The sequence below is a fragment of the Coturnix japonica genome, chromosome 16 (assembly GCF_054131305.1).
Source record: "Coturnix japonica strain WE chromosome 16, WE-NBRP24, whole genome shotgun sequence".
Classification (NCBI taxonomy): Eukaryota; Metazoa; Chordata; class Aves; order Galliformes; family Phasianidae; genus Coturnix; species Coturnix japonica.
In genome coordinates, this window is record NC_140678.1 from 14587637 (window position 1) to 14602316 (window position 14680).

Sequence of the window (14680 nt, forward strand, 5' to 3'; positions counted from 1 at the left end):
AGGTATCTGTCAGAGAAAATGAAATATGAATGATGACAGAAAGACTATGGCAACAGCTGGAATCTACCAAGTTAATCCTCAGCAGCCAAAGCCAGCCCACGTCTTATTGCAGAGGTGTAGGGAGAAAACCCAGAAATGTAGTGCTTTTACACTTGAATTTTGCTAGCTGAGGGCTATTATTAGCTGTTTGCCTCAGAAACCAAAGGTTTTCTGTTCTCTTTCAGGCCGGATGAGCTCATGGCTGCACAGGGTAATGTAATACCTCCTCCTCTGCCATACGTGGAGAGTGCTTGCCTAGCTACTGTTGCTGTATTTCTCATGTGTACCACTGTAACATGACGTGCAAGTCAAGCCCTCACTGCAAAATGATGTGGTGTGAAAGTCAGGAGGGATTATGAATACTCTTGGAGTGGTTGGCTCTTTCACTACAGAAATCCTCATCTTACTAGCTTCTCCCAAAGTGCAATGGCTTTCTGAGTCTTAATTTCTCCTCTTACCATTGCACTCAGAAAGCTTTTCAGGGTTCCTCTACCCCAGGGTTCCACTGGTAGCACAGAACAATCCCATTTTAAGGACATGTTGAATGTTAGGTGCTGAGTGTTGAGCATTGTGGGACGCAGATTAGACCTTCTTGCTTAAAAGAAACAAGTGCTGCACACCTTGGAAACCTATAGAAAACTAGAGTAAAAAGAGGGCTGATTCTGCCATCTCATTATCTCAGTATTTGTGGTGCACGCTGAAATCCTTATTTGAAGTGGGCCAAAGCTCCATTGCATTTGTGAGAAGTTTTGTATCACCTGGTTGGTCTAGGCCATGTTTGTTGTCTTGCTAATAAGCAAGCCTTCTGATCTTCATCAAATCATTGCGGTTGGAAAAGACCACAAAGATCCCCACATCCAGCCTCACCCCATCCCACCATGCACACTGCCCACGTCCCTCAGTGCCACATCTCCATGGTTATTGAACACTCCCAGGGATGGTGACCCCACCACCTCCCTGCAAAGCTGTGCCACCACATCACCATTCCTCTTCAGAAGAAGTTTTTCTTAACATCCAACTTGAACCTCCCCTGAAAATCATCAGTCAGAACAGGGGCTGTTGAAGATGGGCGGAGAGAATGATGCTTCTGCAGTCAATACAAGCAGGGAGGTCAAATGTAGAGTGTGTCAACTGCATTCTTGCATTGGCTTGCTGCCCTGCTCCCTCGCCTTCAGTGGACTGCAGTGCTGGTGGTAGAGCTGTGGTGTGAATCCTGGGATTGCACGTACTGCAACGGTCAGCAGCACAGGAACTTGAGCTGAACTTACCCTCCTGGGCAGCTGCTGCCACTCAGAATTCAGACAGCATGCAGAGGAGAAAGCCATGAAGGAAGGGAAAGGGATGGCAGCAGAAGGCTTCACAGAGTGACAGCGAGGAGGAAGGAGATGGGGGACAGGTCATGGAAGGGTTTGCCATGACTGCTGGGGAGCAGGAGCCTTCCCGGTCACCTGAGCTGGGTATGCCTGAAGATGCTTGCATGAATGATCTGAATGAGTGGTCTTCCATGTCTCCACTGCAAATAAACGGCAATGTCAATCCCCCTCACACCTGCTAGTCCTGCATTCATACTTGGAGCCTCTGTCTTGGTATCAACATCAGGACCCTGGGATCTTTCCTGGGACCCAAACAAGCATAGGAAGCTTATTCAAAATTGCTCTGCTGTTACAAGCTGGCTAGCACTAGAGAAGTCCGTGATGTAAGTGCATCATAAATATTCTGCACTTGTACAGCCTTTTGTAGGGCAAACCATGGAATAGAAATGGAAGTCCATTTATTTAGGGTTTATCTGTTCTCCCACGCCTCAAATAGGAACTAGCATGAACACTCTCAGCAACCAGTTGTTGGTAAAAGGAGAACCAGATAAAGCAGTCATTAAAGTAATCAATAAAAGATTCAACATATCAAGCGATCCCACTTAGCAAGGTGATTAATTGAATCACCTTAACTGAAGTGTGTATGCCTAACTAATTACACTTGCTATCTTTTTGATGCTAACTCCATTTGTTGACACAAAGGGTAAGGTGGGCTTTAAACACTTTCTTCTATATGTGTTAGGTATTAAGAGGAGATGACCTCAGCCAGTTCTCTGAAGAATCAGGGGTTGCTGAGAGTAGAAAACCATGCTTTGTGCATAAAACCGAGCTACAAAATCTAATGTAGGCCAAGTATTCACCATATTAAGGGCTATATCATTGCCATAGGGTAGAGTCAAAAGATGGTTTTCTGCTCTTAAATTTCTATGGTTTCCTGATTTTGAGGTCTTCATAATTGAGCTGTACTTGGCTGATATCCAGTGTAGAGTGGAGCAATATCAAAAAGACAGACAGAAGAAGATCTGTCATTGTCTTCATTCGAAGGAATCTGAAAATTAGGAGTCCCAGCTGATAGTAAAGACTACCCAGAGGGATGGGATGACCATAGGGACTGTGCTGAGGATGCATTATAATGTGTGATAAACACTGTGAAGCAGTGTTGCTCCAGGAAATGGTCCAATACAACATAGAAGCAACTTTTAATGTCTTCCAGTCACAAGTTGTTCATATCTAATGTATATTTTACCCAATGTTTTCCAGTTCCAGAAGCAGAGGATGCCTTTATCAACAAGCAGAAGGTGCAGAAGGAGGTGAAGGCTGCACCAACAGAAAATGCCACGCTGAGCTGCGAGGTGGCCCAGGAGAAGACGGAGATGAAGTGGTACAAGGAGGGGAAACTGATCACCTCGAGCAGGAAGTTCAAGGCTGAGTCAGAGGGCAAACAGCGTCGGCTGGTGGTGAGCCAGGTGGAGAAGAAAGATGCAGGGGAGTACAGCTGCGAGGCTGCTGGCCAGAAACTCACCTTCAAGATTCATGTCACAGGTAAGACAGGTGTTGTATGAAATACAGCAGAGAACAGTATAGTAAAATCTAGTTTCTATTATACAGTGATCCAGGTGCAGTAGTCTGTGCTGAGGTTTTTTCCCTATACTTGAGTGAGTGGCTTTTTAGAAAGTATTTGGTTTTAGTATGGCACAAAGACCTGTTTCAGTCTGTCTGTAGAATAATAATTACTGATATATGTACAATGGAAGCAATATTCAAGATATTATTCAAATCTCTCCTGTGCCTGAGATCCCAAACTGTAATTCTTGTTCACTGAAACATTTGACTAAGATAAGTATGTGCAGTGAGGCTGGAGTGCATGTTCTACGTGCAGCCTTTCATGGCAGGAGAAGCAGGAACTTCTCCTAGTTGTACACTGCCTTTTTACTATGCCTTTATGTTGGAGGCTGCATCTGGATAGGTGAGTCTGCTACTCACAGTAAGAGACCTGGTAGAGCTGACTATTGCCAGAGCTCAAAGTAAGATAGATATCTGCAAATCACACACAAAGAACAAAGGACTGCGTTGGTGAGCATATTTCCTTCGTGCCTTTGACAGTCACAGTTGTGGCAATGGTAGAGGCCACGAGGAGTCTGTTCAGGAAGCCAGGAGTACTGTTCTGGGTCATGAAAAGGCAGCCAGTGGTTTGACTATCGCATGTTTATGTGTTTTGATTTTTCACAGTGGGTCTTAAGTAAAAGGAACTCAGGTTTTGGTTACCTGCAGGACAGATGTTCTTTTGGGTTCAATATGTTTGCATAGTGACTTGCAACCATGGGACTGGTGTTCAAGGACCCTCTTGGTTCCTTCAGTTCCTAGGTTCTTTCTTGCCTAGATTTGACACTTTGTTTCAACAGAAGAGCTGATATTCTCTAGTGAAGGCTATTAGTTTGGGCACAAGTTTCATAGTTTCATAGTTTCATGCGGGTTGGAAGGGACCTTAGAGATCATCAAGTCCAGCCCCCGGGATTCGAGCCTCTGTGTAGCAGAGCGGCACTTCTACCACTTGCGCCACAGGGGGGATTCGAACTCCGGGCCCCAGTGTTGCAAGGCGGCGTCTTTAACCACTGCGCCACTGGGGCACACAAGTGGTAACCTAAACCTGTTCCAACCTGTACATACAGACCTGCAAGATGGTTTCATTTCAGTCCCTCAGTCAATACTTTTTCTTTTCTTCCTTCAGAGCCAAAACCTGTGTTTATAAACCAGGAGCAGGTGCAGAAAGAGGTGAGTGCTGCCCTGGCAGCAAGTGCCTCCCTCAGCTGTGAAGTAGCACAGGATCCAACTGAAGTAAAATGGTACAAGGATGGAAGACTGCTTGCCTCCTCCAGAAAGTTCAAACTGGAATCTGTGGGCAAAACACGGCGTCTGGTTGTGGAGCAGCTGGGGAGGAAAGATGCTGGAGAATACATCTGCGAGGCTGCTGGCCAGAAGATGACCTTCGAGCTGGAAACAACTGGTGAGCATTCAGAAATTCTCAGCCAGGATTTTGTAGCCTTGTTGTGAACTGGGTTTTAGGGTGAAATCTCAGTTTTCTTTGCACCTGACAGTGTGAGAATTTGCTCTGGCCCTTTGTGTACCTCCCCGGTGCTCAGCTGTTCCTTCCCTTACTTGGGGATAACGTCATTTATTCAAGGTGATGTCCAAATGGGCTTGTTAACAGTCCTCTGCAGTGCTTTAAGCTGTCATATGTCAGCAAGAATTTATGCATGTTCTATAGCCATTCCTACATGTTGAAAACACTGCACTGTGCTTAAGCTTCAGCATATGTTCCAGTAAGTACAGTTCCATTAATTCTAGGGAATTGGGTGAATTAAGCATAGATCTGAAGGCTGCCTTTGCCCAGTGCAGAGATGGAAGGACTAATGTAGATTTGACTTGATATTTTCCCTTCTAGGATGGGAAGGAGCTCCGTCAAAGTAAAAAAGTGGGCATTACTTCCCAGGGAAATAAGAGAAGTCTCATTATTCACAGGTGGTGAACTCTCATTTTCTCTCTCAGTCTGCAACCAGGTTGAGTTGCTGTTTCAGTACAGGCGGTTTTATGCAGGAACTCTGCTCCTGAGGTTAATCCAAGTTGTATCCAGGCCCTTCAGAAGGAAAGGGAAATAGCAGCACAGAAATATGGTCTGATTCTGACATAAATAAGTGCAGACCTGGACAGTTAAAAGGGATTGTGTGATGTTCAAGTGATTTTGAAGCAAAGATGTCCCCTAGGTAAGATTTGTGGCTGACATTCCCCATACACTGTGGGCACACAAGCTAAGGAGAGACTAGTGATGAGCATGCAGAGAAGCCAATGATTCAGACAGGTTTGTAGTGACACGACATTGTAGAGTTCTGTCTAGTTCTCCTTGGCATAGTTTGGAAAATAAAGATGAGGTGATGGTGGTAACCAATATGGCTTCCTCAAGGTCAAGCCATGCCTGACAAACTTGGTGGCCTTTCATGATGGAGTAACAGCATCAGTGGATAATGGGAGAGCAACTGACATCATCTACATGGACCTGTGCAGAGCATTTGATCCCGTCCTGCATGACATCCTGGTCACCAAACTGGAGAAAAATGGTTTTGATGGATGGACCAGTTGCAGGATAGGGAACTGTCTGGATGGTCACACTCAGAGAGCTGCAGTCAATAGCTCAGTGTCCAGGTGGAGGGTGGTGTTGGGACCAGTGTTATTTAACATTTTTGTAGGCAACATGGACAGTGGAATCAAATGCAGCCTCAGCAAGTTTGCAGATGACACCAAGCTGAGCGGTGCTGTTGATGTGCTAGAGGGAAGGGATGGTACCCAGAGGGACCTGGACAGGCTGGAGAGGTGGGCCCTTGGCAGCCTCATGAACTTGAGTGTGGCCAAGTCCAAGGCCCTGCAGATTGGGCAATCCCAAGCACAGGCACAGGCTTAGAGGAGAATGATTTGAGAGAAGCCTTGACCCTGAGGAGAAGAGTTGGTCTGGAGGGAGGTGTCCCTGCCTATAGCAGGGGGACTGGAACTAAATGACCTTAAAGATTCAGTCAGTTCTATTGTTTTTCTACCCTTAATTTTGCTTGAAATGTTTTAGAATAAATGAGGTTCTGGTTTCCATGAAAACTGTTTGCAGGGAGCTCCACTGTAGCTAGTAAGTCTATCTTTAAGTTCACGGGCAATAATGCATTGACTGTGTTGAAAAGGGAAATGACTCAGGAATGGATGATGGTTTAGAATAAAACATAATCCTACTTATTTTCTATGCAAATATGTGTAAGGAAAAGATGCTGCACTCAGTTCTGGAAATACCCTGACAAATATATCTCTAGTGTTTCACAGCTGGAGATATCAAGATTGTTAAACCACTGGAAGATGTGGAAGTGAATGAATATGGGAGTGCATCTTTTGTCTGAGATTTCACACGATGAGGTTCAGACCCAGTGGTACAAAGATGACAACAAGCTGAAGGCTGATGACAACATCAGAATGCGGCAAGATGGTAGGGTGTAAGAGGGGGATCTTTCTCCTGAGTGGGGGGTGGGTTGGAGATCAAGCATATAAGACATCTGAAATGAAGTGAAGAAGGTTCAGAAGGGAGTTCCCCTTTTGTTTTGGGACTGAGGTTAGGGTGGAACAAGTGACATGGACCAGCTAACATCATTTGCAAGAATGTCAAAAAAGTTGAACGCCATCAGGAACTTTCACAGAAATAAAAACTCCTACCTACCTACCTTTCTGCCCACAAAATATCCAGCTTGTCTTTTGGGTTTTACTTTTGCTAAGTAGAACAGATTATTTTCTTACGAGGTTGATTTTCTACTTTTAAACTTCAGATTTGTGTTTGAACGTTGAGGGATAAAAAACATAGCTTGACTTTTTCTTAATTTTCTCTGTCTGTTTGAAAAGAGCACAGGGTTGTTTTTGTTTTTTTTTTTTAATATATACAATGTTAGGGTATATATATGATGTTAAGTGTGATAAAGAAAAGGGAGACATTTGAGTTAGCACACTACTCAAGAGTTCAGTCCCCAGCTTTGCCACTGTTACCATTATAAGGGCAAGAACATCCTGGAAAATGAATTTCTCCTAAGTAGAGTCATTACATTTGAGCTACAGAGACCTTTACTAGGAGAAAACTTGTTGTTCAGAGCTAAGTTGCTGTATTTAACCAAAGTAATTATCAATGTCTGTGTTTCATTGAACCTCTATTCCATTTCGTAATGCAAGGAGTTTGATATTGGGATGGGAAGGTCATGGTTTGATTTGGATGTTGGACTGGGAATCAGAAGATCTGGGCTCTCTTCAGGTTGTCAGTCTTATTGTCTGACTTCTTAACAACATTCCTTTCTTTATAATATTATTTTATTATGTTTTAAGGCATTTTGAGCTGATAGGTGTAGTGTTCATGTGACTTCTTAACAACATTCCTTTCTTTATATTATTTTTTAATGATGTTTTAAAGGCATTTTGAGCTGATAGGTGTAGTGTTCATGTGCAGTAATGCTGACGTAAGTGGGGTGATAATGTAAGGGTTTTTTACATTCCTTCTACATCTCTGCTTTCTCTTGTTCCATCCTTCTTAAAGAGCAATCTGTTAATCTAGTAAAGGAGCTGTGTGATGAGGATGTGACTGAGCCTGAAGAAGCCAAATTTGAATGCGAGGTATCCATTCCTTCAGTGAAACCTCCCAAGTGGTATTCCTACGTGGGGAAGTCTTACAGGCTGGCAGAAACTTGATTATGCAGCAAGAAGGCACCATCCACCAGCTTGCCATAGCGAAAACCACCACTGATATGACAAGCATCATTCAGTTCTCAACTGGCAAATCAAAATCCACAGCCAATCTACTTGTCAGAGGTAACATATCCAGGCTTGGTTTACATCATGAAGATGAAGAATTAATTAATGTACAGTCTTCCTTCACTGGGGTCTTTGAAATATTTTGTATGTGTCTGGAGAGTCTGCTCCATTTCCAGTTCAAAGTCGTTGGACACTAAATGAGACAGCTGCATCTCAGTAAAAGATCTGTTTGAATAGCTGTGATGTGCTTACTATTCAGATCTACAGAGCTGAGGTTTTGTCCTTGGCTATACCAAAGAAGTCAAATCAGGTGAAATTAATTGTATTTCTGAACTAGACAAGTTAAAGTTTGGTAGCACCTAAATTTGATGCAGTTTGTCATTGATTTCATCTGAAAGAAACTTGCAGGCTTTTTATCTGCTGTTGTCCCCAGCATAAGAGTCTCCATTCACATCCTGAAGTACTTGTTATATTTTCAACTCACTCTTATTTGAATAAAAGCCTCAACAATTGGGAGCAATTTAATAAGCACAGAACAAGAGCTGGACCTTGCATTTGGTAGATAATATACAGTATTACTTTATAGAAATGTAGTCAATGGCATTCCCTATAGACAATCGTTTGTTTTATCTTTAGAGTCGTTCAAAGAACCATTGTGAACTTGACATTAATTGGAATGGAATACACGCAAGAGACTTTCCTCTTCTTCCAATTGTCCTCATCCTTTCTTCTCTTCCACCCCTGCTTTGCAGATTACCATATAGAAATCACCAGGAAGTTGGAGGACAAGACAGCTTTGGAACGTCATTCTGTCATCCTGTCCTGTGACTTCAGGCCTTCTCCAAAGGTTGTGAAATGGTTCAAAGGCCACACACCCATCGAGCCCTCTGAGAAGTACAAGATCAAGAGGGATAAGCATTCAGCAGAGCTCAAGATTCTGAAGCTGAAGCCTGATGATGCTGGTGTGTACAAGTGCAAGGCAGGAATTGCAGAGACTGAGGCCACGCTGACAGCTGAAGGTATGAGCAGGGAGGGTGGCCTCTTCCATGTCCTATTTCACCTCAGATTTCTCTTCTTGGGGTTGATTTCTGCCGTTCTCTCCTGCTAACTTTATAAATGTATAATCTTCACTGAGAAGATTACATAAAGATCATCTAGTCCAACCATTCTACCACATCCCAGTATGATTTATAGTAACAGTGGTAACAGTTCACCTTGTTTTCCCACAGCCCGCAATGTAGAAGTAACGAAGCACCTGCAGGATGTGGAAATTGAAGAAGAGAGCTCTGCTGTCTTCTCCTGCGAGCTGTCCCATGATGACGAGGACGTGGAATGGTTCCTGAATGGCAACCTCCTTTACACCAACAATTACAATGACATCAAGAACGTTGGCAATTGCTGCACACTGACAATGAAGCAGGTTAAGCCTGAGGATGCTGGCACAGTGACAGTGAAGTCAGACAAGGTGTCAGAAAGCGCACCTGAAGGTGATAGGTGGGTCTGATCACACCCCTCCTGGATGTAAGAGATGCTAAGGAGCTCCAGTTCATTCTATTGTGCAGCAATCCTGCTTCTAAAGCTGACCTCTCTGGGGTGACAAGTCATCAGAGGCTTTCTTCCAGTGGAAGGTTCCATTGCAGCAGATATCAACGAAGGAGGATGGTTTTGGTGTCCTGCCAAAGCATTCCATTGCTTTTTATCATCATTTTATTTACCACAAGGAGAGTTACAAGAGCAGTTTCTTTTACTGCTTCAGTAACATGCAGTGTCAATGCTGTTGTCTCCAAGGATTTATGACTGCAGGGAGAGATCATTCAGTGTGTGTTTTGCCTCTGGGATGACTAATGACCAGGCTGTGAGCAACCTGATCTAGCTGTGAATGTCCCTTTTTATTGCAGGGGAGCTGGGCTAGATGGCCTTGAAGGGTCTCTTCCAATTCTAAGGGTACTGTGATTCTAATCTGCTCTCCCCAGCAATTAAGCTCTTTTACTCTATGCGCTCAGAGTTTGAAGGATTTCCTCTTTCTCCTTTCTTTTGCATTTGGTGGAAGTTTTTTCCCCAGTATAAACATCTGATGTGTGAAATAGAAGATAGATAAAAGGAGTCAATAAAACAGGAAAATCAAAAGTGTTCAGCAGCTTATCCTCTTAATCCTGTGGCCTGCTGTATGAGCTCTGCTCCATGTGAGGGCAATGCCAGCTCTCCAGCTTTAGAAGAGCTGCATCCCAATTACTTTATATGATATCAGTCCCACCAAAGGCAATGCAGGCTGTCCCTCCTGTTCCCTGTATTCTCCTACTGATTAGTTCAGAATTCCATAAAGTGCATTCAGTCAACACACATGAAACCGCTTTATGTTCTATATTGGTGTCGTCAGTGCTGGTAAAGATTTATTTATCCCTCTTTAAAAATCTGAAAGCAACTGGAAATGTCTCAACTTCTGTATCACATTGTTCTGTTTTGCCTTTTTAATTGCAGAGAAGCCTGCTGTCTTCATGAAGTCCTTGGATGATGTTTTTGGTGAGGAGCGGGGTGTGATTAAATTGGAATGCGAAGTCTCTAAAGAGAAGGTCAAACCAGTGTGGAAGAAGGACGGTGTTCTGCTCACTTCTGGCAACAAGTATGAGCTGGTACAGTCTGGGAAGACCCTATATCCCCTTATCCATGACTTCGAGAAGTCAGATGCAGGTTTCTATACCTGTGATATTGTCCGTGATGTTGCCAAATCAAAGGTCGGTATTCAGGGTAAGTACTGTGGAAAGTAAAGGAGTGCTGAAAGCACATTCAGTGTGGTCACTATGTCTTACACCTATTCCCCCACGAGCCTTAATAGTTTCTACAATTGAAGTGTATTACTGCAATTTAGCACAGTGATGTCTGGAAAATTCCCATTGCTTTTGATGTAAATGTATCTCATTTTGCCATGAAAATCACCAAACACATCAAGAATGTCCTGGAAATATTTCCTTTCTAAACATCCCTAAAATGGAGAAATGGTTTGAACACCAGTAGGGGTAGGATGGTAACAAATTAGCTAATAGAAACATTTAATTTCTTATCATAGGCAAAACCCTTTTTCTCACGCAGCATCCTAGAGTTGTCCTCTCTGTTAGGTTGTTCCCTCTGTAGCTCATTGAATCTTCATTCTGCTCCATGGACTGAGCTGCTCGCCTTGTAGTTCTTCCAGAGCAAAGACAAGAGATTCACGTCTCTTTTTTTTTATAGCTTTCTGGTAATTCTGAGTGGAGAATGTCTTAGAGAATACATCAGTAAGGAACGCAGCCATGTTCTGCAAATCCTGAGTTAAAACACCAGTACTGCTACTCATGTCAGTCACAAATGCCTTTTCTCCATATAAACCTCATACTAACCTATCTCTTACCTTCCAGAGCTGAATATTGGCATTACCAAACGGCTGAAAAACACTGAAATCCAGGAGGGAGAAGATTGTACTTTAGAATGCATTCCGTCCCATGAAAGCATTGAGGGTCGGAAATATACTCTCATTATCAAAAGTGTGACTCCTACTGACGCTGGGGAAGTCGTTTTTACTGCCCGTGGTCTAACCTCCAAAGCCTCTCTGATGGGAGAGATTCTGGGGTCTGATTCCTTCAACTGTCTTCTGATAAGATTGTCGTGAGAGCTAACTCATAATATGGTTAAAGTGAATAGCAACCTTCTACTTGAACCTCGAAGCACTGAGAATTTCTCTTAAAAATAAGTAAAAGGAGGAAACATTTTACACAAATGTGAGAACTACCCAAAGCACTGGGGTAGTGTTGGAAATGGGCATCTCACTACAGCTTGTTCCATTAACAGTAAATCAGGAATGCTCTGTTGAGGGAACTGTGGGAGCAAATATCCTCTAAGTATAAGCTGAAGGGATGGCCTTCACATCATCTAGCTGTACAACAAATTCCTATCTAGAACATGTGCATCTGAGAGCATCATCCGAGGCTCCCAGTGTGATGAGTGGAGAGAAGAAAGAGGCAGTTTTCAGACATGGTTCATCATCCTCAATTGGGTAGATTTAAGAGAGAATAAATGCTGCCTGGAATTCTATTGTCTGTACTTTGCAGATTACTGCTGGCTGTAGGATGGCGTCTGTTGCAAGTGCCTCTCTAACTTATCTCCAGCATGTAGATGCATGTATTTTGAGAGAGGCATCCTACCCTAAGTGTATGTTACTCAAAAAGCAATGTTTTCTTCCAGGAAAACCTACTGAGGTTTCAAAACAGCTGGAGGATAAGACAGCAGCAGCAGGGCAGGACATCAGCCTGAGCTGTGAGCTGTCAAAACCGGATTTGAACATCAGGTGGTACAAGGATGGCAAAGCAATCAGAAAAAGCCAGAAGTACGACTTGCAGCAGGAGGGAAGTGGGGCCATTCTGATCATCCATGACTCTACTGCCAAGGACAGTGGGGAGTACCCCTGTGAGACAGAGGACTCCATAACAAAAGCCAGGGTCACTATGCAAGGTGAGTTGAAAAGCACACTGGGGATGGCATGTAGAGAAGTCGAGGTAAATATCTGCAGCCTGTGGGTGATGTTTATCTCTTCTGTTTCCTTGAGCAGGATCAATTCTTAGTTTTCAGAAAATATGATGGATTAAAATCTTTTCCTTAAAATAATCTGGAAACTGAATGATTCTCCAGTGTGATGTGGATCTGGGCAGCCTGGTCTGGTGGTTGGTGACCCCTTGGAGGGGGTTTGAAACTAGATGCTCTTTGAGGTCCTTTTCTACTCAGGCCACTCTATGATTCTGTGATCATTCTATGATTCTATGATCTTGGGTGTTAGTGAGCCAAGAAAAGATGGCAATCTGAATTAGTCTCTATTGAATATGTGTAATCAAAACTATATGCAGTTGATCAGATGAGATCCTACCAGCGCATGTATAATGGTATTGAACTTTCCAGATATCTACTGGAATTATCAAACCTATGTAAATGGGTGGACTCTGTGGTCTTCTTAGACTCTTTGCATCTCTATGTGATATTCTGAAATGAGGGCAAAGGAGATTCAGGACACCTCTGTATGCTTGGGACTTGTTGGGGTAACAAATCCCTTTGTCCTACACCCTCATCCTTTTTTTTTTTTTCTTCCAGAAAAACCTAATTACTTTATCAAGGAACTTTCAGATGTTAAAATTGAAGAAAGTGGAAGTGCACTTTTTACATGTCAGAGCGAGAAAGCCGCATCCTTCGTCATATGGAGGAAAGGCATTGCTGAGCTCAGGCCTGGCAGGAAATACAAGAGGGCACAGAAAGGACGAGACCTGCAGCTGTGCATAAAAAATCTGGAGAAAAGTGACAGTGACGTGTACACCTGTGACATTGGTGATGCCCAGTCCAGAGCCAAGCTGGTTGTACAAGGTATGTGTGAGAGCCATATGACTGCGCATCCTGTTTCTCCACTACCAAGACATTATCCTGGTAGAATTTGTACATTTATGGCAGGTCTTTGGGGCTGCAGCTGTCTGGCCTGAATAGCGGTTCACAAGCCATGCACAGAGCAAGCTGCACGGAAAGGGAAAGAACTACCGACTAGAGCAGTGCCATTGAGAACTTTATGTATCATTTAAAAACCAAAAATGCTGATGTACGGTGAGGCTGGTGACCCAGAAATCAGTGTGAACTTTCTATCTCTGACCTTTCTGAGTTACAAATAGTCCTCCAGAGTTCTAGGCAAAAATTCCCTTATGCTGCATTCTGGGTAGTTGTCACGGTTTAAACAAAAATCTACCTGTGTCCGTGACAGGGGGGCCACAGGCAAGCGAGGTGCTAGAAGGAGCTGAACCTCTGTCCCAACTACTTCAGAAGCAGCCCAAACCCCCTCGTACACAGCTAAGATTTTCTCAGTTGGAGTGTAGCACTCCTCAGACCCTTTATATGCTCAACTCCAAAGTCCCGGGGGTTGGCCTTGGGTTTCTCCTAAAGCTCTTTGCCACAAACTCCAAGTGGAACCTTTCTCTCCAGCAGCAGTGTAGAGGATGTTCTTTACATCCTGTCCTGTCTGTACTGGCCCCAAGGCCACGGCACGGGCTATCTCTTGTTTTCTCTGCTCAAAAGCCTGCTGCTGCTCAGGACCCCGTGAGAAATTATTCTTCTTCCGTGTTACCTGATAGTGGGGGCTCACTATGTGGCTGTAGTTTGGGACATGCATTCTCCAAAAGCCCACTACTCCCAGAAAAGATTGGGTCTCTGTCTTGTTGGTGGGCGGAGACATAGCAGTGATTTTTTCAATCACATCTGCTGGGATGTGTCGATGCCCATCTTGCCATTTTACACCTAAGAACTGGATTTCCTGGGCAGACCCCTTCACCTTGCTGCGCTTAATGGCAAAACCAGCTTGCAAAAGAATTTGGATTATCTGTTTTCTTTTCTTGAATATCTCTGCTGCTGTATGGCCCCACACGACAATATCATCAATATACTGCAAGTGTTCAGGAGCATTACCATGTTCCAAGACAGCTTGGATCAACCCATGGCAAATTGTTGGGCTGTGCTTCTACCCTTGAGCTAAACGGTTCCAGGTATACTAAACAGCTCTACAGGAAAAAGCAAACTGAGGCCTTCATTTTGCAGCCAATGGGATGGAAAAAATTAGCAATGTCAATGGTGGCATACCACCTAGCTTCTTTTGATTCCAGTTCATACTGGAGTTCTAGCATGTCTGATACAGCAGAACTCAATGGAGGTGTGATTTCATTTAGGCCACGGTAATCCACCGTCAACCTCCATTCTTCACTGGCTTTATGCACTGGCCATATGGGGCTGTTAAAAGACGAGTGAGTTTTGCTAATCGCTCCCTGATTCTCTAATTGGCGAATTAGCTTGTGAATGGGGAGCAATGAGTCCCTGTTGGTGCGGTACTGCCGTCTGTGAACCACTCTGGTGGCAATTGGTACCTCTTGGTCCTTTACCTGGAGCAACCCCACAGCAGAAGGATCATCTGACAGATCAGGTAAAGCTGACAGCAGATAAATACCATTTGTGTTAACAGCAGCTAT

The 14680-nt window shown here is 43.8% G+C and overlaps 1 protein-coding gene across 1 annotated transcript; it reads left to right on the top strand.

Moving 5' to 3' along the window:
• The first annotated feature begins 583 nt into the window (after nt 1-583).
• LOC146758280 (myosin-binding protein C, slow-type-like) lies at nt 584-7529 on the top strand. The gene is made up of 4 exons (XM_085517301.1): nt 584-590; nt 4081-4356; nt 6207-6366; nt 7453-7529. Exons 1-3 carry the CDS (start codon nt 584-586, stop codon nt 6278-6280), a joined length of 357 nt encoding a protein of 118 aa, XP_085373427.1. The 3' UTR covers nt 6281-6366; nt 7453-7529.
• Nucleotides 7530-14680: the final 7151 nt, after the last annotated feature.

What these genes read in the sequence shown, in the direction of transcription:
- LOC146758280 (XM_085517301.1), top strand. An exon ending in CTTCGAGCTGGAAACAACTG is followed by an intron (nt 4,357 to 6,206) that starts GTGAGCATTCAG and finishes AGTGTTTCACAG; the next exon opens with CTGGAGATATCAAGATTGTT.